This window comes from Palaemon carinicauda, chromosome 35 (assembly GCF_036898095.1).
Source record: "Palaemon carinicauda isolate YSFRI2023 chromosome 35, ASM3689809v2, whole genome shotgun sequence".
In the NCBI taxonomy this organism is placed as follows: Eukaryota; Metazoa; Arthropoda; class Malacostraca; order Decapoda; family Palaemonidae; genus Palaemon; species Palaemon carinicauda.
This window is the reverse complement of record NC_090759.1, coordinates 27,515,075-27,542,986: the sequence shown is the minus strand read 5'-3', so window position 1 is coordinate 27,542,986 and position 27,912 is coordinate 27,515,075. Positions and strand designations below refer to the sequence as shown.

The following is a 27,912-nucleotide window of genomic DNA, read 5'->3' as shown; positions in this document are numbered from 1 at the left end:
TTTTATAACTTATGTATATTTTTATTTTTTGAATAATCTAAACCTTTTCATTCTTATATAAGAAAATATTTTATTTTACAAAAGTATACTCAACTACAAACTACAAGCTGTTATACCAGGATATATTGGGAAAATGTCTAGTATGTCATTGACATCCTTGAATATTAAACAGTTACAGGTATTTGTGACACGAGTATTAATGTTCCGTTGAAACTGAAACTAACTATATATTTTTAGGGATCAACAACTATAAAGATATGTTTCTTTATATGCCTTGGCATTATAATACCTGGTAGAGATATAACAACAAGTTTTACAATAAATGCATTTCACCTGCAAACTTAAAAACACTATAACTTTGTACAAGCTCAATTATTTTCAGCTCTGAGTATGAAGAATAACATTCATCTTCTGCAATGGCCATTGCTCTAACAATATTCTTGTCTTTTTAAATAGACATGCCAAAGCCTTAAGAATTTAAATAAGATATACAATTACAGCTATGTTAACTAATACCAATTTCTTGGGTTCAGTAGAGGATAACTCCTACTAGGAACACATTTTAGAAAATTACGTATTATACAAATGACTTACATGCCTACATCAGAGTAAGCTGGAAAAGCAAGCATTTCCCCAATAAAAGCTTTACATTGAAAATGTCTAAAAGTTTTAAAACCAAAATACCTCCCTTTACTGTATAACACTCAAAACTTAAAATGGCTTGACTTTGATAATAAAGATGCCAGCAATCAGACCAACATCACTCCCTTGTTATCTCACTCCCGAAGAAACACGTGAGGAACCAGAGTTATGTTGTCCACATAGGTCTCTTGTGCCTCATTTGCAACCGATTTCCTGTGCTGCATTAATGAACCTGAATACACTATATATGGCCTTCACCATTAAAAGCATATGTAACTTTAATTTCCATTGCATAAATACATTTCAAGAAATTGTAGACTATCTTTAAATGCATACTGTCCTCTGTTCTCTTATTTCAACATTGCACTGTATATGAAACACTGTAATGTAGCAGTGTACTGAAAAGCCCCGTCCCAAACATTTATCGAGTTAAAAGTTTACGACTAGTACGGGTCTATTCCAAAGCCATTTTTTTTTACTAAAAATGCATGTCAAATTTCAGTGGTTGCCAAATATAGATCAATCTAGGATGAACATTAATGCTTTGAGAAGAAACCGGCCCAACTTCCGGAGAGGACCTTTACGTTTCTTTATGAGGCTTGGAGTATCATAAACAGTTGAATCTATACTGATATCATCCAAGGGAGGAGCATTTGCCTTTTTAGAGCCTGGAAGAAAAAAACTTTGGTAATTAAGGATTCTTAAATTTCTTTGCAATTTCCAAATTGACATGTTTTATAACAATATTTTACAAAGCAAATGATACTTTCTATAAAGTCTGGAAGACAAAACATACCTTCTTTCGAGTGTGGACATGCAGACTTGGCTACATTTGAAAACCACACCATAAAATCTGTATATCGCTTGATTTCCTCATCACTGACACTTCTATAGCCACTTGAAACGACCTCAAGAACTTCGGCCTGAGGAAAAAAATCAAAACAGCTTCAAACTTACGAATTATTTTTAAATGTAATTCAAAATAATTCACTTAAAAGATAAAAGATATAGAAATATTACCACATATGTTTACACATATTTCCCTTAGTGAGTTTTCTTCACTATCTTCCAAAAACTTTCTGCTTTAATTTTCTGGTCCAGTTCCACATGCACATTTCCATAACTTTCTTGGACTTCCTACTGCTCTTCTACCTGCTTTTATTTGTCTTGTGCAGCTATTTGTACATCTTGATATTTTTAACACAACTGTTAACTGACTGCTAAAGCAATACATATCCCCTACCAGCAACAGACCAACTACCAGTACCGTTTGAGAGATACATGTTAATAACATTAACAATTTATTTTCTTCTAATGTGTGTGAGAAACAGAAGACCTTGACACCCATTTTTAGCATGAAAGTGCCTGGGTAAACAGGCTGATTTTGAGTTTTCTGGCATCCTGACTTCGATGGTCATTGATACCGGTATTGTTTGTTATGAATAAAAAATAAAAGGAAGTACAATTCAAAACCATAAAAGCAAAGAGATCCATATAGTTAAATAGCCTTCAGAAGTTCTTGCAATTGATGGAAAACCCTTAAGTAACATTATGAGAGAAATGTTAAGAGGAGGTTGGGCACCAAAATGGAGCCACAAACAGGTACAGAAGAAGGCCAAAATGTTGGTGCAGCAGGAGCCCCACATAACTTACAGACTGTAAGATCTGCATTTATGGAAATGCAACTGAACCATGATTCTACATACTGAAATAAGATTTTGTGAGCTCTTCCTGTCCTGTACAGAAAGTCATGATTAATTTTGATATTGTAAAAAATGTAAGAATTTCATGGGTTCAAGAAATATGTTTCAACTAACCAAAGTAATGATTTGTATGGTCAAGTTTTCCAATCCTTCAATGTTCAGAAGGGAGTTCAATCCACCTCTAGCCATAGCCTTTGCTTCATTTCCACGAGCAGAATCTGGATGATCATTGTGATCATCCAATTCTTGCAGTCGCTCATCAGAATCTGTTCGGCATTCCATGGTCTCTCCTGTAGTAGTAAAAAAAATAATGAATTCTAAGAGTACAAATACAGTATTAAATATTCTTCATCACTTAGAAAAAAAAAGTTATGAAAAATAACAGTTTAAAGAACATCCAAAATTTCTACTGACGTTTCATGTAATTAATGAATTAATTTATTAGACAATTAGCACATTAGGTTAGCCAGATAAAGTTGACTGTTCATTTCTTTAAATTTGAAATTGTTGATTTAATGAGCATCAAATGTGTAAATCATTCCACATATAAAATTAACAAGGGAATCAGCTACCACAAAATTCAGGCTGATCTTTTACTGTATACCTACACAGCACATATTTCACTGTACATGATAAGTTATCAATCAAAAGCATTAATTGAATCCATATTAAAAAAAGATACTGTATAATGTAAATATTTTAAAATAAACACAAAGCTCAAGTTTGTCAGAAATAAATTTGGTATACAAGTTTGCAATCTGTTATTTGTAGCAACTGAACAAATAATTTAATACTGCTGTAAAGATTGATATTGACTTTAAGACTTCCTAAACCTATTACAGTATAACAAATAAGAGTATTAATACAAAATGAAATGGTTAACATAAATTTAGCTCCAGTCAGTAACATCCTGGCAAGTTTCCCTTTCTAAACTCGAGGTTACTTTCTTCTCACAATTACGGTTCTGAATTTACATTTTTCATCATAAAAGACAACTTTTGTATTTCTGCATGTTAGTACTATGTAATAAAACCTGGATTCATAAATGTGAAAACAAAAGTGTAAAACATAGTCAAGAATATGACTAAACATGTCATCATCATTCTAAATCACCAAGCTCAATACCACATTGTGGAATGAGAAGATTTCACATGAAAGACTAATCAAATCCAATTACAGTGTTTGTAAACAGAATGAATAATAGATCCCCAGAATACTGTACAATCTTCACTTCTAGAAAAGAAATTACACTTCTTTATTAACTCGGCAGCCTGATTAAATGCCATCTAAACCTCTGGTTAACTAGATTCTTATGGGTGCAAAAGTCCTCAACCTCTTCATTCTGTTTTTAAAGCTTACCCAAAAATTTAATAAACTACTCCCATACCCATATAATGTGAAAACTGAACTAATACACTTAAGCGAACATCCTTAGCAAAGCTTTGTCTGATGGATAGTACTTACCAGTTTCATTGCATGTTGCGGTGGAGATATCTGAAGGAACTGTGTGACCATCACTATGGTCAAAGGAAGAATCACTATCTTCCTTCTTGTGAACCTGAAAGACAGATGTAGTTTAATAAACATATTCAAACAAAAAATCTTGCTTTAAACATAGCAACTACTAACTTAAAAATTATGCTCATGATATTTACTGCTGTTTTTTTCTGAAGTTTTGAAATTAAATGATCTAAAGTAATGTGCACAGACAAAATACACTAATGTATTACCTTAGTAAAACATGTAATTGCCATATTAAGAGAAATTCACATTCAATATATTAATGAATACAAGACTAAATTTTATCGGACCACTAATGAATACAAGAAACTATGAAAATTAACATTTTGCTAACACTACATGGCTTGAAAATAAAATAAAAGCCTTCAAGCTACTTCCTATCCTTTTAGTAAATACTAACAGGAACAATTCCACCCCAAACACAAAAACTAGTTTTGAAAGGGGAAAATAGCAACGTTATCTGTCTAGTATGGTAACTTTAATCATTACAGTGGGAAAAAATCCTAGCATTAGGTTTCAAATATAAGGGCATACATTTTACCTGGTGTTTAATGATGAACATATATATATTTTAAGTGCTCACAAATGATAAGCATACAAAAATAATCTCATCCAATTGACTTTTACCCCTAAACTAATTACAATTCCAATAAAATGTACATTTTTTTTCTATTCACTGTGAATCGGCAAAGTATACAGAGAGAATTTCAGGTACTGTACTTTACATAATACTGTATCCTACAAAGGTTACCATTTATGGAAATGGGACTGAACTATGACTTTATATACTGTACTATACAGTACTGTACTACAATTTTGTGAGCTTCTCTTGTCCTGTAAATATGTAGCAAATTTTTAATATATTAGAATTAAGTAGAATCTTCAAAGATAAAATGTAGGTATTTTACCCTCCATTTTATCTTTGAAGATTCCTGCTTAATTCCAATACACAAAATGGTTTAGAAATCCATCTTACCTCACTGCTCGTGGAACCAACTGACGCATGGGTGCCACTGCCTGAACTACCCACCGTGCCATTGTGACTTGATCCTTCACTAGGTGTAGGTGTGGGTGTTGGTGTTAAATTGGGAGTTGGGGTGAGAGTTCCCAGGGGTTCAATAGGAGTAGAGGTTTTATTTTCATCGAGATCAGGATCTGGGTGCAGAAACGAAGCTAGATCTGATGGTTCACCTAATGGATGATCATGACGGTCAGACCTAGCAGGGGAGGGTCTTGCTAATAGACTCAGGAGAATAGCATTAGGTGCAGATTCCTGGCGATGATTGTCATTAAGAATAGAATCGGGGAGATTTGATGATGCCAATGTAATATTGGGTGGTAGGTCATCAAGTGACACATTTGGGGGTCCGCAATCATTCCCAACATCTACGGAAAGTGGTTCCATCGCAGACATTCCAGAAAATGCAACACGTCGACCCCTTGAACGAGGGGTTTCTGCTATCTCACCGTCACTGTCACTATCAATGGCACAGTTGTCATCACGCATAGGTTCAGGAGGCTCACTGTAATGCAATTCAAACTCCACAGGAGTACCAACTGACCTATCCTCCTCCTCAACATTACTAATTTCATTATCCAAGTCTTCCTTATTTTCACCAACCATCCCCTGAGCACCATCACACTTAACTACCTCTTCCTTTTCTATGCTGTCCATATCAGCCTCAGCCTTAACTTCTTCAGAGGATTCTTTAGGTTTTTCCTCTGTAGTCCTTTCACTCTCTACACTAGGAGAAACCACAGTCTCATCTCCATCAGTTTCACTGTCACTACTGATGGGAGGTGGACTGCAGGTATCTTGCACTCTGTCGTCAACTATTGCACTGCTATCACTACTATCACAGCCTGAGGACGTAACTCCACTACTACTGCTCTCTGATGGGGTCCTACAAGGACCTTCAGTTTTTTCTAACCTAGCTGAGATCTTCGGTTCCATGAAATCTTCACCCCCCTTGGACATGCATATGGCAGAATCTGGAGAGGGCACACACATACCATCTCTTGGGCTTTTCTTCATGTCTGAAGTACTGGGAGTATTTAAAACCAATGAATCATCCAAAACACGTGTTGGAAGCCTTGAATCCTTAGCTTTCATTTTCTGAAAAGAAGAAATAAATATAGTTCTTGCTGTCAAAGAGAAACTGAATATATTTTCATCATCCTAAACATATCTTTGAAATATGGTTTATATATATCCTATGGTTTAAAAAAAAACATATGCCATCATTTCTTCTTATATTATTAAGTAGTTAATCAGACCACCGACTTAATAGTGTGGCTGATATTTAATTTGTACAATACCACAATTTACATCAATATGAAATACTATGGGAAAACATAATGTGCGCGCCTGCATACAAACTTTTGAATTGCACCAGCATTAAACATCTATGCATGAACTTCATTCCATATCTAAATTGAATTACTGTAGTATTTCATAAGTTAGAGTACCAAGCACGACTGAATATCTGGAGATCCATATGCTTATGTTAAATTTGTTCCAGAATTAATAAAACACCCAGAACACTACCCATAATTCTTGTTTTCATTAAGCAGAAAAACTTAGTTAATACATCGGAACTTCAAATCATGAAACAAATAAAAGATGAAAATAATGTATCTGGGCTATATGGGTGAGAACAAAAACTGTACAAGGTACTCCATTCTATCTTGAAGAGATCATATATTTTTATCTGTAAGGCAAACTTCTAGCCATAAATGTTTGCTACATAATAGCATGACAAAATAGCTTTTATGCTAAGCCAATAAATATTGGCAACTTAAGCCTTAATGACTAGTAAAAGTTGCAAATGTTATAAAGAATCTCAGAAGAAAAACACTACATTTACTAAAATAATGAAATGCATTTATACAAAAAGTATATAAAAAATGCTAAAGAATAAATTAATTAAATTTTTTCATATTGAAGTTCATTGCAAATGATAATTTTGGGGAAATTTTCAATACTACTTGTACATACCATTCTGTTCTCAAAAAAAAAAGCTTATGAAACAAAATTATGCAAAACTGCCAAGTAAATTTAAGTTTTAAATAGAGGCTAATTGTTACAGATAGCAATAAATTAAACAAAAGGAGATAGATTCACTTAAGAATGAAAATTATATTTCCATAAATTCACTTAACTGCATGCAGACACAATGAACTCTGATGGTGCTGGAATTGAAATGGACCAGACCCATAAGAAAGACAAAACTCATATCTTAACAAAGATTCCCTTCAACCATAATTCTTAACTACTATATTATAGATATTAAATTACAGTACCATAGATTCCTTTTGTTTGTGCTCTAGTAAATCTTTTGGATTTCGAATTTCTCCTTCTTCCTCTTCAGATTCTGAGTCCCAATCATTTGTGAGTAATGTGATTGGTGGTTTGTTAGATGTTGATGGTATGGTCTTCTTCTCATGGCTACTGACAATAGGTCTAATGTCTTTTTTTGGAACAGCTCCACTGGCAGCAGCTGCCGCCATTGCAGCAGCTATTGCCGATGCCGAAACAGTGCCACGCTTCAAATGGCCCTCTGACTCGGGAAGTCCATCTAAATCAGATTCCGAAGCAGTCTGCAAAGGAGAAAAATAAATGTAAAATTACATACTGAGTAACAAGGTTCATAAACAAAAAAGGGCCAATGAACTACAATGACTATCATCAACCAGAAATCATTTTTTTTTTTTTTTTCAAACACTGAACTTACTTCGGACATTTCTGAAGATAGTGGGGTTTGTGACCCAGAGGAGCCCAATTCACTTGAGCCAACTGAACCACCATGTGCTGTCATTGACAGTAGAAATGAAAACTGGCGATATGTTAAAGTCTTCACCACCACCATCAAATCAGCAGGTGTAAACCTATATGTAAAAGAAACAAAAAAACATTATTAGAAACGTAGATGTTAGAAATACTGTTAAGCAACATTGATTATTTTCCTCAATTTGTTTATTCTTAGGAGCTACGTAGCAATACTTAAACTGTAATCAGATTTCTACAAAATTATACAAAAATTAGAAAAACACATTAAATAAAGAAAATACTTTACAGTTCCTGCTATTGCAAGAATGTAATAGAAACTACTGAAGTCACTCACCCTTCTGTCTTTTCAGCCACAACCATAATGTCTTGGTCTGAGAGGTTATGGTGCACATTTGTAAATAGAGACTTCAAAAGGTTATATCTTGTCTGTTTATCAGGGAGACCGACAAGATAAACCCCACGAAAGCGACTCAACAACTCGTGATCCTGCAATATACATGTATGCAAGTTCAATCCTGCTAAAAAGGTTAACAAATAATAATGTGCAACGTATGAAACTGTGTTACATATTGCACCAATAAACTAAATATCATCAGCAATAATAATCTTTAAATCAAAAGAAAACCGTTTTTACTTAATATTACATTTTCAAGTATTTCTTGGAAAATTACAACCAAAATCAAAAAGTATTTTGTTACACAGAAATATTCTCCTAATTAATCTTACTACACTTATACCATTTGTTTAAAATAAATAAATAAATTTTCAATTGCGTGTTATGTTGCACCCGTACGAGTAGCACAATGGCCTTCAAGTACCAAACCTATTTAATAGAAATCAGCATCTCCCATTTAGATTTTCAGTAAGATTTTGATATTAACAAAATTCTAGGACCTGTAACTTACACAGCTACAGCATTTGTTAATGCAACTGATATCCAGAAAATTCAGATAGAAATAGAGAAATCTTTATCCCGAGAGGGCTCCAGGATTATTATGCTATTGAAACTTGAACAGCCGATATTTTCTTAAATATTACAGATCACAAGAAATAATCATACAAGCATATAAAAGGTAATTATTGAATTGTCCTTGTTTCAACCTAAAATCAAAATGCAGAATTAAAAATATTTTTCACATATTAGACGTGAACAATAAGCAATAGCCAGAAAGAGTTGTCTTGTCAGGTGGCATGGAAAAAATCTACAAATAAAAATTTTGAAAACTAAGCCCTACCTTATAAAGGAGCCATGGAGCGCTAGTGGCAGCTACAACAATTATGCCGTTGTTGTCAGGGTAAGCGCTCTCATCATCCTGCAAGACGTCCTCTTCGTCGTCGGGTGGGGCCGAGGGTCGGGGTCTGGAATGATTGGACGAAGCCCTGCTTGAAGCTCTACTTCCATCTACTCCATTTGTCGCTCCTCGGCCCCCACCACTGCTGAGGACACAGTTTGTAGGATTTTTAGAAGACTTGGGGTCGTCAATTTTCAACTTTCGAGAACCAAGCTGTGCAAAGAGCTCATCTCTAATTGCTTGAATCTGGGCTTGGCAGCTTGGCTCTTCGTCGTGGTTCGAAAAGATGGCATCCACATCATCCATGAAGACTAGAGATGGGTAGTTGTCCCGGGCTTGGTCAAAGAGTTTGCGTACTGCTGATGCACTGTGGACCTGGTTCGTGTGGACGCCATAGAGGGGCATTTCGCAAACATTTCCCATCTGTTTCACCAGATATGTCTTTCCGGCTCCAGGAGGCTGAAATAAAACAGTCAAAATCATAAGTTTGTTCCAAATGCAAAAAAAATATATATTCAGCTTTCATGTCAAAATATACTTCACATCTAAACAGCCAAAATAAATATTTAAAGTAATATTCTAAAAGTTAAATCTTTGCATAACTAAAACATAAATCTGAAGAGGCCCCAAATGCCTACTATTGCTCATAATATTGCTTAAGATTAAGACATATTAAACATCACAGTTTATCACTCTGAACTTTACAAAAGAAACAAATGAAGAGAGTTACTTTAATAACAGAGCGGTCGTTTTTTTGGAGCATCCTTGCAAACATATTCAAATTCATATTATGAAAGGAAATTTCTTGAGAATTAATAAGCCATTAAAATATGCATATACACTGATACAATATAAGGAACTTCATGTATTTACACTGATATATGGGCGACGTGCACAGGCAGTAAAATAAGTTACTGTACATACACACAGTTATTTGGTATGGGAACGCTACGCACCTTACAGCACCTTCAAAAGTTCATGACTCAGCCACACTAATATAGTCTTTCAACTGAACATTATCTATATAAAACTAAATTCACAGAATATACAATAACAGCAACCTTCATATTAAAAAAAAGAAAAAGCTTACTGGCTTTACCATAATCATTCAGGCCTTTTTAGGTATCAATTTAAAGAATATGTTCTCAAAAGCAGACAACTTTAAATAGAACTCGTACTGTGAAACAGGCATCTTTAAAACAAACTTAAAATGCTAGCATAACTATGAGTAAAAAATAAATAAATAAAAAATCCATTATTCATATTACTATGCATCAAGAATAAAACTTTCATCAAGACTGCCTTTACAAAATCTGTTTTCACATTGCAAATATACGGTCCAGAGCAAAAAGTATGTGGAAATACATCTCAAAAGTGAGTCGCAGTCGTATGCCCTTGGGCTATTAGGCCTTGGGCGGTCTTTGGTTGGATGATTTACTTGTCAATCAATTTACTCAACACAACGTAGAGATATTTCACGTCATATCTATCAAAGAACACTCGTCATACAGAACTATTGTCAAAATAAGGTAGTCCGAATTCCAAGTTATATTTCCACGATAATTGCCACAAGAAGGGTAATTAAACAATAAATCATGCGTATAATTACCAGTGTTTCTAAAATGAACTAATGATTAGAGCATGGGGCTACTGTACTTGAAAACTGTTTCCCAATATCTCTTACGTAATTAATTTGTTTAAAAATCCAATCAAATAATGTTTTAAAGCTTACTGCTTTCGACGGAACTAAAACAAGTATTATTTTACTTTCAGACCACATGCACATTGAGAGAGAGAGAGAGAGAGAGAGAGAGAGAGAGAGAGAGAGAGAGAGAGAGAGCGTGCATGAGTGCTCCTCACTCACTTTGCGCTCATTAAAACTTTCCCCCAGGCTCACGCAGGAAAATTACATATGCCTGTCAAAACCATATATGAATCATCATCATCTCCTCCCATGTCTATTGGCGCAAAGGGCCTCGGTTACATTTCGCAAGTCGTCTCTAACTTGAGCTTTTAATTCAATACTTCTCCATTCATCATCTACTTTGCGCTTCATAGTCCTCCGCCCTGTAGGCCTGGGTCTTCCAACTCTTCTAGTAGCTTGTGGAGCCAAGCTGAACGTTTGGTGAACTTATCTCTCAAAGGGAGTGCGCAGAGCATGAATAAGGTTATGATATCAAGTATATTACACGTTATATTAGAACGTTATCTGCACAAGAACAGTCATCCTAAAAAAAGGTGACAATACTTTAGTTTAAAGCAAGAGGTAAAATGAAAATATTGAAATCACTGCTGCTTCGTCCCCACCGTTATCCCTAAATCAAGGGGTCGGTTGCCTGATGCGTCCTCTCCAATGCCTTCTATCAAAGGCATCATCTTCCACCAAACTTCTCTCTATATCTGCATATCATCCTTCACCTTATCTCGCCACCTACTTCTCTCCCTCCATCTTGATCTTCTCCCCCATACAGGTTCCTCCCAAGCTCTCCTCACTCCCTTCTCACCATCCCAATCGTGACACTTATCATTTCTGTAATCTTCACTAACCTGCCATTCTTCTTATTTTACCATTTTCCAATTTTCAAGAGATAAGATATTACCACAATCCACCTCAGCATTCTAATCTGTTCTCTCAGGCTTTGCTTCCTCTTTTCGTCTTAAACCCCAAGTTTCTGATCCATACATTAACACTGGTCTTATTACTGTGCTATAGAGCCTGACTTTTACCTTGATTGCATTTTCTTATCACATACCACTCCTGCTACCTCTCTCCACTTTCCCCATGATGCTTTTTATCCTACTATTCTCAACTTGTCTCACATCCTCCCTCCTGATTTACAGTAGATTTCAAGTATTTAAACTGTTCTACCTGTTTCATAACTGTTCCTCTACTTTCGTGTATGGGTATCCTGTCTTTACTTTCCTTACGACCTACCATAGCTTCAGTCTTATCAACATTTACCCTCCAGCCACCCTTTTCAAATCACTGTTTATATTATAAATACGCCATTCTCTAAACTATTGAAAATAAATATTGAATACTTCCAAATTAAAACAATTCTCTGTACCATAAGGATGTAATCTTTTCTCTTCTAAAGCATCTGAAAAAAAGTGCGATGAAAGCAAAATAAAATCTTCAATGATTTCAACGCTTCGTCGGTACTTATCTTCAAGTCTTAAGCACTCATAATTATGGTAAATTGAAAACCAAAGCAACATAGGAGAAAACAATGATAAAAACGGTGAGAGAGAGAGAGAGAGAGAGAGAGAGAGAGAGAGAGAGAGAGAGAGAGAGAGAGAGAGAGAGAGAGAGAGAGAGAGAGAGAGAGCACTAGATTGAAGATGAAATTACATTTTCAAATATACGAACAATATATTTGGCTGTTAACAGAACTAGTATATATATCCTAAGTAATAAAATTCGAAAATTATATAATCTACGAATAAATAATACACGGAACATAAAACAAACCAATGGTAAGGTTATTAAATCAAATCAGCATAAAAACAAATAAAACTAGTTACATTCCGTAAATATCTGGACACTTGCGCTGACAGTTTAGGTAAAATAGTCTTGCTCGTTTGAGTGTAACATGTAACCATGTTCTTTTTAGTGTAATCATCAAGACAAAGAAGATGGTGGACAGCAGATTACCATGGCTACCATTGCTGCTCGGTGTTATCTACAATCATGACACTATACGATAAAACCCTTCATTAAAATCAGAATGTTTCAAATTTCTCTTAAGAAAATGCAAGACATAACCACGTAGGTAGATTAAAAGCACCAAGTGTAGCTACATCATTTCTTCGTAGCAACTTTAATAGTGGGAAATTACCTGTTGCCTCTATGACAGTAATCTCCAGATATAAAAAGGGTAATTTTCACACGTGCATGTGAAAAGTACATTCTGTATACAAGAAGATTTGACATCCACATGAGAAAATATAGATGACTATCATCAGAGTCGATGTCTGTGTATTGAAATAAGAGTACTGCATAAGAACCCAGTGGATACAGTTTAAAGAACCTGAGAGAGAGAGAGAGAGAGAGAGAGAGAGAGAGAGAGAGAAGCGCAATGACATTAAGAGAACAATTACAAAGGATAAGGAAATTACTTTATAATCAAAATCTACCGGCAATAGTATTTGCCACTAACCATTTACGATTTTCTAACAACCTCCTAAAACACTTCGTTAGTACTATGAGGCCAATGTACCCATGACCAGACTAATTCTGTTATTGACAAAACCCAAACAAGGATTCATGGCACAAAACATACAATGTACGCAGAGTAAATATCTTCATTCTTAGACGAACTCGTTTCGCGATGTCTTACGGCGAGCCCTGTTCTCTCCCTTGACCTTTGATACCACATTTTTTCCAGACCAGCTCTTGTTCTTCCCACTCATGTGTTCAAGATTGGTTATCTTCACAGAATAACTTCCCACTCTTTAAAGGTTTAAAGGCCGCTCACGAATGGCAGAGGCAAGGGACAGTGACATTGCACTATCAAGCAGGACAATGCCCTAGAGACTGACCATATATAAATATGATCAGTGCTCAAGCCCCCTCTCCACTCAAGCTAGGACCAAGGAGTGCCAGGCAATAGCTTTTGATGAATCAACAGATAGACCTACAGACTCCCACAAACCCCCACCCTTAGCTCACAAGGATGGTGAGGTTGCAGGGATAAAAGAAAATATCGAGTTTGAGCGGGACTCTAACCCTAGTCTGGCGTTCACCAGCCAGGGACGTTACCACATTGGCCACCACAACCTTTGTTATTGCGTTACTTAATATAATGGTCCTAGATTCAATTCCACTACTGTTGAAACCTTGGGTAGCTTAACAAGACATTACTTATAATCTTGCTCTTTATATAAATATTACGTTCTTTCTAGGTCTCGAGTAATTTTCTACTAAGGTATTAATACTTTGAAAGCTATCAACGAGGCAGACGAACCTCTACTTTTTTTTTTTTTTAATTACCAAACTCACAAGTAAACTGTAAATACAGGTACTGTTTCTAAAGCAATGCAGGTACTGTATGCATTTAGCCCAGGCTAAATGACTTGAATCTGTTAGCGTTTTTACGAGACGCAATAAGGCTCTCATCAAAATTAATAAAGGTCACGCGAAGGATTCGATTATTTCCAGAGGCAAAATGTAGCAAGGAAAATGGTAATCATATACCAATGAGAGAGAGAGAGAGAGAGAGAGAGAGAGAGAGAGAGAGAGAGAGAGAGAGAGAGAGAGAGAGACGAAGGGCTATATGAACCGCACATTCTCTACACAGGAGGAATTTCATATTCTTAGTGATTTCTTTATCAGGGTTAATTATTGACTCGTGTTCCAAACAACGATTAAAGAACCCATTCTAACCCAAGCCTAAAAGTGTTAGCAACTTTCTGTGGCCTGATTGGTAACGTCTCTGCCTGGTGTTTGCCAGTCGGGGGTTCGAGTCTCGCTCAGACTCGTTAGTGCCATTAGTGTCTGCAACCTTACCATCCTTGTGAGCTAAGGTTGGGGGGTTTGGGGGAGCCTATAGGTCTATCTGCTGAGTCATCAGCAGCCACTCAGCCTGGCCCTCCCTGGTCCTAGCTTGGGTGGAAAGGAGGCTTGGGCACTGATCATATATGGTTAGTCTCTAGTGCATTGTCCTGATTGCTAAGGCAATGTCACTATCCCTTGCCTCTGCCATTCATGAGCAACCTTTAAAGCTGAAAGACTTTAAAAAAAGGCGAAGCAATTGTCACGGTTGCGTGATGAGCGGAAATGTTGCGCCATCAAATGAATTCGTTCCGCTTAATATTTCATTGATTTCACGGACCATTTATCTCTGGCGCCATCTCACAATCTTCAGAGATGTTGCTTCCTCCTGGGGTTAATCCAACTTTTTTTCAGGTCTAGGCTAGATTTAGGGTTAGATTAATACTTCCCCTTGGACTTTACTGGAGCAATAATAAAGAGATGAATATCCAATTTAAAAATATGGCCTATATGGAAATACAAGACATTGGCTATATGGTTAATTCACGTATTTGTTAACTAATTCTCTAAAATATTCATTATCTTTATTAAAATTATTTATTAAAATCTTTAGTAATCATTAAATGGAGTGGATTTCATTTTATGAAGTCAAACCAGAAGGCCGGGCACTGGAAACTGGAAGGGCATCTGGGGCCTTGTATAGTTTATCCTTCTCAAAATGACACTCCATTGGCATTGATCAACATAAAGAATAAAAATAATAAAATTATCCCTGTCACAACTACTATGCGTGTGAGAAAACAGGAAAGAGAAAGGAGAGGACTACAAACCCGGGGGATTTTAGTTTACCAGACCTGGCGACAATGAATAGTTGGCACACTATGATACCCTCCCCCAAATGAATAAAAAATATAGAACAAAATGGTTAAGTATAATAACCTAAAAGGGGAAAATATCTCTGTTCATAAGAGAAGGGACCAGGAGCCCAGTAAACTCACCCAAATTAGATCTGTCAACAAAGGTAAGTGAAAAAAACTTTAATCTGCTGTATCTCAAAATGTCTTTTTTTTTTTTTTTTGGAATAAAGTGGTATTAACCTTGTTATTCATGATCCGACTTTAATAATTTAAAAAGAATTATGATACTAAATTATTGCGCAATTCAATAACTGGAATATAATTGTTTATTTGGGAGAAACAAAATTTTAAAGAAATATCCAAAAATAAATTTAGTTTTTTCTTCACTAAACGGTTTTTAAAAAATTCTAATTTAAAAAGATTTTAAACAAAACATTCCAAAATATTGATATATTATACTATAAGCTTCATGTTGGTTTTTAAATATTTCAAATTTATACAAAATTGAGGGAATTTATATCTTTTTTAAAAAGGTGAAAAATCACCCCCAAAAACTGGAAAAAAATTGTAAATAAAAAAGTATTCAACTTAGGCGGGAAAAAATTGGGAAATAGCTTCTATGAATAGAGTTGAATATTCTGTATAAATTTCAATGTTGTAGTGCAAAATTGACTTCCGACCCTGGCCTCCTCCCCTTGAGGCAAATATTCTTTCTTGTTCTTCCTCTTGTAAGTTTGAAGTTTTCATCCTCTTGTTATTTTTCAAGCTTTTATAGTTTATATATGAAAGATTTCTTTTATGATTATTGTTGTTCTTAAACTTCTCTTGTAGTTTTTCCTTATTTCCTTTCCTCACAGGGATATTTTTCCCTGTTAGAGCCCTTGGGCTTATAGAATCGTGCTTTTTCAACTAGGGTTGTAGCTTAGCAAGTAATAAATAATCAATAATAATAATAATAATAATAATAATAATAATAATAATAATAATAATAACAATAATAATAACAATAATAATAATACCTAAAAACGTTTCTTTTAGCCGAAATACCGAAACCTCCCCAAAAGAGCATCTGGCAGTCCCGGACCCAACCTTCATAAAAACATTTGAAACAACAAATAAACGTCTTCCTAAACTCAAAACAATTCTCGAAAAGCAGACGGCAGCAGTTGGATCCATTTCCTCCCCCAAAATAACGACCCCAAACAGTGGGAAAAAGGACAAAACTGTTTACATTTCCTTAGCCCTCTTTCCTGCGGGAGTCTAGGGGCATGGGAGAACGGTTGTTCTGCTTTCAGCTAATAAAGCTACGATGACAAATGGTAGGACCCCCACTACAAGAGGTTGGGTTCTGCTTTCTGCTACAGTGAAAATACTTATCTTATGATTTCTAAACCATATGACTCTTGATTTTGTCGTGTTTCAAAACGTAATGAATATGTTTTTAGGGGGTAATTATTTGAGTTCATAAATGAAAACTACAATTTTACGCTTATTACCGTTTTTCAGTCAATTAACGAACTGATTTCTTTTGATTATTAAGTACGTTCTTCAGTTCGCTAACTAATTTTCATTCTCGAAAAAGCAAAAATGTAATATTTTCAAGTTCTGGTAAAACAATTCCGAGTTTCTCGTTAAATATCCCTACTTTCAAAAATGGTCAAATTTTTCAACAAGACATTCTCCGAATATAAACAGAATAAACATGGAATTAGATGTATACAACACAGAGAGCATGTAAGCCAAATATCCCATTGGTTATACAAATGGTCGTAATCCCGTCTTTTACGATGTTTGGAACAGACTTCTTGATCCCCGAAGTACAGGCTTAATGACCTTTTGTAAAATATATACAATATCACTCCCCTCTACAACTCCATGTCCCGTTGAAAAATCTTCCTCTTCGAATCCTCAAGATAAAGTGGGCCTAATTTCTTCCTCAGAGGAATATTTTTTTTTTTCAATTTTGTATATGTAATACTTAAGAGTAAAGCCCTCCTCTAATGTACATGTACAAAAATCACCACGTGGCTCTCTCTCTCTCTCTCTCTCTCTCTCTCTCTCTCGTTGTTTAACCGTAACCATCCCCAACTCTGTTCTAAAATCCCGTGGGAAACAAACGAGGCTGTGTACGAAAAGAACCAAGGAAAGAGACAAAAAAAAAAAAGTGCGCTCCGTGATGTGATATTTTCATTATAATGCAATGAAAGACAAATTTGTTCCTATCTGGATACTTCGCTTTGTTCGTCTATTTAAAAAGCAGTAAACTAAACACATCTTTCCGGTAGTTTCTGAGAGAGAGAGAGAGAGAGAGAGAGAGAGAGAGAGAGAGAGAGAGATAGTTTTAGATTTTTAATATGCATGAAAATTATAAGTAATTAACTTACAATCATTAAATTGTGTAGTGCCTAAGGAGTACAGCATTATGTACGACAGTAAATGAATTATAGATGTACTTTCAAATGTCATACATTTTCCATTGTAGGTCACTCATACACCAAGTTCAATTAGTCATAATTTACACAGTATTTATGCTATAATATAAGGTCCTATAATTACCTTTAGGTGTACGAACCCTACACTCGAAAAGGGTGCATTTATATACTAAAAATATAAAAACATGCTTGCCATACTAATGATCCAAAATAGCACATTTTATCGTATTTCCTGTCAAAATTCTGTCCCTACTATGCATATTATTATTATTATTATTTTTTTTTTTTTGATTGATCATTATGTAACGTGGCGTTTCATTGGCAAAACCGTAAACGTCATGTAACTTATAATTAGTGATTAGTTTGCCAGTGTGTTTTTGGGAGACGGGCATACACCAGTGTTGACATAATTCAATACAAATTTTATAACCCTTAATGAATTGTGCTTCTGAAACCAAAGCGATTTTCCATGTCTGAACTAAAGGGAAATTTAAATTAGTAATCGTTATGTAATATATATACATCTTCAATTATTTGAGAAGTTATTTTATTCGATTTAGGCGCAAAGGTACTAGCCCATAAAATCTGTATTTAAAGTAAATTGTAAACATTTCTCTTTAATGCGATTAGACAAACTGATAAGGGTGGCCAGAATCATTATCTTAATCTAATTAAAGCGCCAGACAATTCGTCCCTGCCATGACTTTAACGACGCGTGGGCTTGAGTTTCAAACACGCCCCAAGCGTAAGTGGGAGTTCACGTCTTGCCAAAAAGAAAAAAATTCTCCATTGTTCTCGACAAGGAAACAATTATACGCGTCAGATTAATGGTCGGAAATTCGGGGAATAAACTTGGATCAACGCTCAGGAATCATCTTAACAGATGATAATTTAAATATCTATATTAGTTATGACAAGAGAGCTAGTTCACCAGACTTTCAACTGGGCTTCATAAGGCACTAGAAGAGTTGGAAGACTCAGGCCTACATGGCTGAGAACTATGAAGCGCGAAGTAGATGATGGTGTATGGAGAAGCATCGAGTAAAAAGCTCAAGATACAGACGACTGGTGAAATCTAACAGAGGCCCTTTGCGTCAATAGGCGTAGGGGATGATGCTGATATTAGTTATGATTGTAAATGTTTGGGATAACTGAAGCAACGCTCTTGGAAAATATAAGAAAACTAATAATCAACTTTATGCGAGTTTCTCATAATTATTAACTTTTACATCCTCTGCCAAAATAGTGCAAATATAGGTAAAATACTGTCTATTATATTAGTTCCACGATTAGTCGTTTATATACGTTGTTCTAGATTCGTCATAATTCTGACCACCCTTATTTCTGGATCTTCCCAGATTGTACCATCTTGTACGTAGTACTATATAATATATGAAGCTAGTTCTAACAGTTCTGCCATCTCCATCTTGAGGCTCAACACTACACAGTATCCTAGAAGTGTTATTCCAGTTATGACCAGATTGTGGAATGATCTTTCTAAACAGGAAGTTGAATTGGTGGAACTTCGGGAGTTCAAAGTTGAAGGGAATATTATGGTTAACAGGAGGACTGAGCTTGTCTTCATAGTTTATATATGCCCCATTTATTTGTTACCGTTTTAAGATATTCCAAACTTTCTATTCATTACTCCTCACACACACACACACACACACACACACACACACGATGTGGCACTATGAAAATGACGGTTATTGGCTTGTCGTCACCCAAACCTCTTCCGATTGGTTGTTATGAGACTTTCGGGTCAAAACAACCAATCATTGATCAGGCATAGTGAGGCCATGTATGGGCGCTTGGGTAAAAACCCCATAGGACAGTCAGTCTGGTTTTGGAGATCGATAGAGTGTGCCAGGTGCCGACATGTGTGCCGAACCGAGTACCATTTTTCTGAGGGCTTTTTCTTAGTAACGTAACGTAATCATAATTAAGGGCGCCCCTTGTAAACTTAAGAGAATACAGCATGTGTAAACGATCAACTCGGCTATTATTTGTGCATGAAATCCCTCTCTAATCATGTTTCCCAGACATTAATGGAACCCCAATACGACCCAGATCGGGTCATATATATATATATATATATATATAGTTTATTTCCTTAATTTCTTTATTCACCTAGCTATTTTCCCTGTTGGAGCCCTTAGGCTTATGGCATCCTGTTTTTTTCCAACTAGGGTTGTCGTTTAGCTAGTAATAATAATAACAAGAATTGAAGTCAACGGTGAGAGTATCAGTTGATTACTTGAGAGTAAACATCACACATATCTTGAACCTAATACACCTCTGCCTATTAGGAAATAATAGGGTTATTATTAATATTATTATTATTGTTGTTGGTGTTATTATTATCAGCTAAAGCTACAACTCTAGTTGGAAAAACAGGATGCTATATGCCCAAGGGCCCCAACAAGGAAAAAAGTCTAGTGAGGGAAAGAAAAAAAAAATTTTAAGAACAGTAACAACATTATAATAAATATTTCCTATACAAGCTATAAAAACTTTAACACAAGAGGAAGGGAAATAAGATAGAATAGTGTGCCCGAGTGTACCCTCAAGCAAGAGAACTCTACCACAAATGACTTTTACCCGTCACCGTAATGATTCTCTGTCATGCTTCAACGACCATTGCAAATTTCCAATATGTGATACATTGCCATGACATGACTGCAGGTAATAAGAGGAAGCAGTGTTACACAAGAATATTGTGGAATGCTGTAAATACACGCTTCCTGACATGAATTGCATTGGATATCCATTTACATAGGATAATGCAACAATATCGCAAATAGGAACCATTTGATTTTGTGTACAATACTGAATTACATGTAGCTTAGACCTATTATCAGATTCTCCATAGCTTCCATGGCGGGGTAGAAAGGAATTTAACTTGTAATAAATCTAAAATACTCTAGCATTCGTCTCTCTCTCTCTCTCTCTCTCTCTCTCTCTCTCTCTCCTCTCCAGATACTTAGAAGTTTATATGAGGATTTAAATGTTTAATACAACGTCGATTGTCAATAGGGCAAGAAAGATATGATTGAAATTTCTTTATAGATCTGAATTTAGATTCAGTTTATATATTTTTTTTTTTTACACTGATGAAGGCAATGGTATTGGCGTATTCTCTGGTGTGTATGCATATATATAAGGATACATACATATGTGCATATATATAATATTGTACATATTTATATATTATAAAGTATTTCCCCCATGTCTCTCAAGCAATTGATTTTCTACAACCAAGTAATTTTTTTCAAAGCTCATTGCTTTCGACGGAACTAAAACAAGTGTTCTAAGAGTTGAGAGAGAGAGAGAGAGAGAGAGAGAGAGAGAGAGAGAGAGAATGTTAGCTTATGGAGTTCTGTTCTGAAGATATTTTGAACGGAGCAATGAACACAAGCTTTTAGTGTTACCTCGTTATTTCTCAGTTGCGATCAGCAATGGTCGACTGATAATTATGTATATAATTTACTGTCTAGATCAAAAGGCATACTATAATCTTAAGGAAAGCACGCGGAGAGAGAGAGAGAGAGAGAGAGAGAGAGAGAGAGAGAGTGAGAGAGAGAAATTGGCTTATAGTTCTTAGGGAAAGCACTCTCACATGCCTCCTCCATTACAGAACACTGGTTACTCAGAACTTGGAGTGAGTACGGGCATCATTGCATACAATGGAGAGAGAGAGAGAGAGAGAGAGAGAGAGAGAGAGAGAGAGTCGGCTTATAGTTTTTAGGGAAAGCACTCACACATGTTTCCTCCACTACAGAACACTGGTTACTCAGAACTTTGTGTGAGTACGCGTATCATTGCATACAATGGAGAGAGAGAGAGAGAGAGAGAGAGAGAGAGAGAGAGGAGAGAAAATTAAACAATCTTTTCAAACTGTTGCAAAATATGCAGCTGGCTTGGGGCTACTGGCACATTATTTGAGAACTTTCTTTTAAACATGTGCCGTTTGTCCAACACTGCTCACCACAACCACTCTCAGGGAGACTCAACATCACATCTCGAACGAATGACACGTAAAAACATTCATGACTAAACAGTAAAGCCTACATGCAAATCACTCTAGATACAAACACATTTTAACTGACAAAAAAAAAAAAAAAAAAAAAAAAAAAAAAAAGCAAAAGGTGACACTCTCACTCTCTCACTCTCTCTCTCTCTCTCTCTCTCTCTCTTGTGATGTCACGCTCGGCTTGTTGAAAGGGGGGGGGACCGGTGGGTTCCAATCCACTGCAATAATCGGGGAAGCAAGAAACGTTCAATTAACCCCATTGTATTACTGCTAAATGAAGCAATGAAATTTTCGAAATTTACGAAAATAGGAGAAACGCAAAGCGCGCACGCCCGCATACTCACATACATACACACACACACACACACACCCGCGCAAATAATAATAATAAAAAAGTTTAATAGCAAAATTGTCACGCTTTAACAAAGGACAGAGAAGTCTTATTTTTCAAGAACAGTCGACCCAAGATTTCAGACTTCTCACTTTATGGGATTTTATTAAATTTAAGAAATTCTATTCAGTTATTTTCACAAAGTATAACAAACGCCTGATAATGCTTGGGAAAAAAAATAATCATGGCTTAGCTCCGAGCAGTGAAGTCATGTGGCACCTACCAATTAAAACAAGTTACTTGTTATTCCACACGAGAAACCATGAAAATAGCAGCTCAAAAGACCATTAACTAGCAAAACAAACTTTCACAAATGTATCATCTATATAAAATGAAAAACATAGAAAACACAAAATACAAAACGCGCACAAAACGAAAGGTTATCCATCGCCCTACTATACCTCCCGAATACAAGAATTTCACTTCGTTTACAAATAGAAAGTTTCCGCAGACAGCACCACATCGTAAGTTAGATAAACCACTAAACCAACCTCTCTTTCTCTTTCTGCAAGGATTATGGTACACACGAACGACGCAAAAGCCACAATAACAAACTATTCCCCCTTTTAAATCCCACATGACGACGAATCATGTGATGACATATGGAGAAAATTAACATAATTCGATCAATTTCTATCAATTGTATCTGAGCGATACGGGTGTTTGGAAAGGATGTACCCTCAGGTTATTTGAAATCTGCGATGACCAATACGATAGATATTCAAAAGAATTCTATTCTGTTGATTTATAATGGGAACTATCTTGCGACAAGAAAAGTAATCATACATTCATATCTCAGACATGAAGAGTAATAATATATTCTTATTCAAATATGAAAAAATTGCCTTTTAGAAAGTTGTCAAAGATTAATAAATTTTTTGCAAAAAAAAGAAAAAAAACACTTCAATTGTTGCTCTTAAAGTTTAATAAATTCAGATCTGAGATTTTCACCTTGCAAGGGAGGAGAGAGAGAGAGAGAGAGAGAGAGAGAGAGAGAGAGGAGAGAGAGAGAGAGAGAGAGAGAGAGAGGGGGGGGGGGATTTTTGGAGGTCTCAAAGATTTTCTGCGGAGACTCCATTAATTTTGCTCTTTGGTAGAGCGATTTACTTCAAGCATTTCGAGAGTTGTTATGATCTTGTCCATCTTACTCTTGAACTCGTTCACCGTGTTACTGTTTACTACATCCGCTGGAAGTCTATTGAGAGAGAGAGAGAGAGAGAGAGAGAGAGAGAGAGAGAGAGAGAGAGAGAGAGAGAGAGAGAGAGAGAGAAGCGTGCAAGCGCCAACAGCATGGAAAACCGAAGCAGTCACTGCATGCGTGTTTACCGAGCATGTCAATGCAAACATCTAAACGTGTCAAGACACCCACACTCACACATGCCAGAACAGAACAGCTCCCTGGTCTGTTTCATTCTCCTGTGTTTGCATACGACTCTGTCTGTGCTTCTTTCGTGGCACTGACTCGTGGTTATTGATGTATGTAAACACTTCCTGGTCATTTGAAGGCAGGGTGTCTGACCCGCGGGTCTAATTACGTTCGTGTGCAAAGAATGTATTGGTGATCTCAAGGAGGAGGTTCTATGTTAACACGATCATTTTCGTCAGTTTAAAGGATTGTTTATATTTCATAATACAGCATCTTTAGTTTTATTATGGATTTAGTTCATTAATGGCATCAACATTACTACATCCTTTTAGTCGATTGTCTTTATAATAAGTACATTTCATTATGACTGTATTAAGATTGTTTACGTTGCTATTGTTCCTACAACCATTCCTGCTTCCATTTCTGTATCATTATCATTTTTAAAATTCCCCACAGATTAATAAGCAATCTTCCAAATATAATAAAGAGTAAGTGGCTGGCTATATATACAACTCGGAAAGAACAATCTCCCACAAATTGTTAAACTGCCATGTGATTGTTAAGAAAGGGGGGAGAAGGGTTGAATCTCTGAATGTATGCATATTTATTGAAATATTTATGCCCTTTTTGCCGAGTCACGTACACTAGTATCTGAGATTATCTTACTTCTAACAAACTATATATACATATATATACACATACATACAATATATATAATATACTGTATATATATACATTATACATATATATATATGTATATATATATATATATAAATATGTATATATATATAAATATGTATATATATATATATATACATGTATATATATAAAATATATGTATATAATATATATATATATATATATATATATATATACATATATTTATATATATATACACATGCATATATATATATATAATATATATATATATAAATTGACAAATTTCACCGACTGAATTACGACAGCAATGAGACTTTTCATAAGAATATTCCCCCCAGGCATTGAAGAATTCCTGTGGTTGAGACATCAGACGCTTCGGGAAGTCAAAAATTAAGAAAATGACACTCCGAAGGATATAAAAGAACCATCTGCCGGTTCAGAGATCTTTCAACTTCATGTTCCGCCTTATCCAAAGCAAAACTCTATTGTTTCTTCAATGTAATTTTTCGTTTAGACTTACACTATAATATATATATATATATATATATATATATATATATATATATAATATATATATATTTATATATATATATATATATATATATATATACATATATATATGTACACACACACACACACACACATATATATATATATATATATATATATACATATACATACATATACACATATATATCCATATACATATATATACATATACATACACACACACACACACATATATATATATATATATATATATATATGTGTGTGTGTGTGTGTGCAAAGGTAACGTGTTAAAAAACTTGCATGGTCAAGTATTCTTTTAATTAGAAATTTATGGTAATCACTCCATACTTTGAAGATTTACAAAAGCAGCACAACTTATAATCCTCCCCTATATAATAAAGAGCAATTGTCTGGCTATATAACTATAAAAATTTATTTATTTTCTGTCATGCTGGGTGGCAAGGGGGAGGGGGGAGAGGAGTGTACCCCGAGAGGCACACTCGGAAACCACAATATCTTACAAATTGCAGAACCAGCGAGTTGTAGTCTGCAAAGTATGAGGGGAAAGGATTGAATCTGTGCATGCGTGCGTGCGTATATCTAAATATTTATCAATAAATTTTACATGTCGCGTACACTAGTGTTCAATAATAAAGTTCCAAGGTGACATTAAATAATAACCTGGTTAAAAGCACCCCATAACATATCCTGAAGAAACAAAGATCTTACAATAAAAGAAAGAACTGCAAATATACATACAATAAAAGTGAAGATATATACGAAAATTAAGGAATGGCAAAGCGTGCTTTAAAAATACTCTAATGATTCGCATTTTCTTTTTACTTCCCCCCGCAAAAAGAAAAAATGACGCAATTTACTAGTTCGATGAATATGGATCCGGTCAATTGTGGTGTACGAAATTAAATGGAAATTCACATGAATGGAAATCAAGCCAACTTTAACCATAGAGTAATAATAAAAGGTTATCAGCCAAGACAGCCAATCTTATTAATAACTAATATTAATAGGAATTAGACTTCACAATCAACTTGCATTACAAAAATATAACTAAATCTATACAACCAGCCTTATCTATCCATTAACTTTTAAACCCGGTCCCTTTTTGGAAAGTATAACCAGAGGAAATTTTGCATGAAGAGAAACTGTGGGGCTTCGCCAAAGAAAGCCAATGAACATTCAAGCGAGGGTCGTATTTCCTTATGAATGATTAATGAGTCTTCAAAGAATCTGCCTCATTAAAACACACTCAAACTCGAGACGATGGATCTAATGACAACAGCGACTGTCGAATGATCGTTACAACACACAGTCATTACAAACTGCTTAGGCTATAGTCTCCAAGGCAGAGAGGGAAATTGCCTTTAAGGAATTTTAATTATATATATATATATATATATATATATATATATATATATATATATATATATATATATATATATATATATATTGGAGGCGGTGGTTTAAATGCATTGAAGTAGAGTTTTTTATGGAGTCCTGTCTTTGGTGGTGGAAGCTTATCATTTTATTGAATTGATATTTTATGTTTGAGATGCAAGATTTCATTGTATTCATCATCATTACATCTATTTGCATTACCACCATTTGTTGATCCACACTACGAGTGCATCAAGATATTACAATATAATTTGTAATGACTTCACGCTTCTCGGTATCTTTATTCTCGCACAAAGGTTGGGAGTTCTTTTCACAAAGTGAATATAGGGAAAAATAAAAAATTGAAGAGCAAAGTTCTCGTAACATTTAACATGCCTCCATTCACTCAAGGATATGCAGCAGCTCCTTTCTTCCTCGTAATGAGCACTTTCATTCAGAGAGAGAGAGAGAGAGAGAGAGAGAGAGAGAGAGAGAGAGAGAGAGAGAGAGAGAGAGAGAGAGAGATTTCTCCTTAGTCCGAGGTGCGTAAAAAACATCTGGTGTTATGGGAAATATATTATCAGGAACCAAACTTATTGCAAAAAAAAAAAAAAAAATACTACTACTACTACTACTATTACCGCCTCTCCGCAAAAGATACTATCATCACTACGGCTACCTACTAATTCTCAGCAAAACTACTACTACTGCTATTACTACTACTACTACTAGTATTGTACCGATGAGCTCTCAGCCAAAAAAATGCACAAAGAACATCTGGTGCAACTTATAAATGAGTTACTTACGCCGACAAGCAGGAGTGAAGGTGGTTTGTGGCAATCACATCCGCAGGCCCTCTCCGCCTGGTCCACCAAGTTGCCGATGAACGACCGGAGGGCTTGAAGGTGTCTGCAAGAATAAGAAACTTAATTACTTTCCGATGGAACAACATTCATGAAACATACTAATGGTTGTGCTTAAGCCTACGTGAAATTTGTACTGTTCGCCATGTTCGTCTCGCTCTGAATGGTAGAGCTTAAGTCATTCAATGCTTTACCTTCATATATTGTACTCAAAACATGAGTTCGACTAGGGTGTATATATATATATATATATATATATATATATATATATATATATATATATATATATAAAATGTATACATATATGTATACATATATACACTATATATACCTATATGTATACATATACAAACATATATACATACATACATACACATATGTGTACATATGTACATGCATATATATATATGTATACATATATACATACATACATGTATACATATATACATACATATTTTACATGATATTGACAACCTATAAAATAACATTAAAAATACTTTGTGTTAGCACATATGCGGGATTTTCGAGAGAGAGAGAGAGAGAGAGAGAGAGAGAGAGAGAGAGAGAGAGAGAGAGAGAGAGAGAGAGAGACCCACCACACCGTCATAATAAAAGTCTAATTTGGTTTTGTGTGTATTCAATCTTCTATAATCAGTCCATTCATGAAGAATAAAGACAAAAAACCCGCCTTCGTTTAAAACAAAAAAGTTTATAAAAACTCCGTACCCAGAGATCTACCCATTATATGCCCTTCTTGCCCACTGTCACAAATCGTGATGCCCTCAATGTGCGGAGCATTATCAATAGCGACGCTCCGTGCCCTTAAGGGGCATACGCCCACCTCGGAGGATCGTCTTTTGGGGTATTGGGACACCGCCCAAAATGACGTTCAGGAGGGCGTGAGACTTCGTGGATAATGTAGATCACCTATATAAAAGCTGGGTGAATTTGAGGTATCAA

At 35.3% G+C, this 27,912-nt stretch overlaps 1 protein-coding gene across 1 annotated transcript; it reads right to left on the bottom strand.

Moving 5' to 3' along the window:
• Positions 1 to 27,003, bottom strand: LOC137627668 (mucin-17-like). The gene is made up of 10 exons (XM_068358852.1): positions 26,896 to 27,003; positions 8,892 to 9,407; positions 7,991 to 8,142; positions 7,601 to 7,754; positions 7,170 to 7,466; positions 4,843 to 5,982; positions 3,810 to 3,903; positions 2,460 to 2,635; positions 1,439 to 1,565; positions 1 to 1,310 (listed from the first exon to the last, which is right to left on the bottom strand). The coding sequence occupies exons 2-10, from the start codon at positions 9,369 to 9,371 to the stop codon at positions 1,162 to 1,164; spliced, it is 2,769 nt and encodes a 922-aa protein (XP_068214953.1). The 5' UTR covers positions 9,372 to 9,407; positions 26,896 to 27,003; the 3' UTR covers positions 1 to 1,161.
• Positions 27,004 to 27,912: the final 909 nt, after the last annotated feature.

Excerpts from the sequence above, each read along its gene's own strand:
- LOC137627668 (XM_068358852.1), bottom strand. The coding sequence starts at position 9,371 with ATGGGAAATGTTTGCGAAATGCCCCTCTATGGCGTCCACACGAACCAG. Across the intron at positions 8,143-8,891 it reads CTCCATGGCTCCTTTATAAG|GATCACGAGTTGTTGAGTCG; the intron begins GTAGGGCTTAGT and ends TGTATATTGCAG. Across the intron at positions 5,983-7,169 it reads ACAAACAAAAGGAATCTATG|AAAATGAAAGCTAAGGATTC; the intron begins GTACTGTAATTT and ends TCTTCTTTTCAG.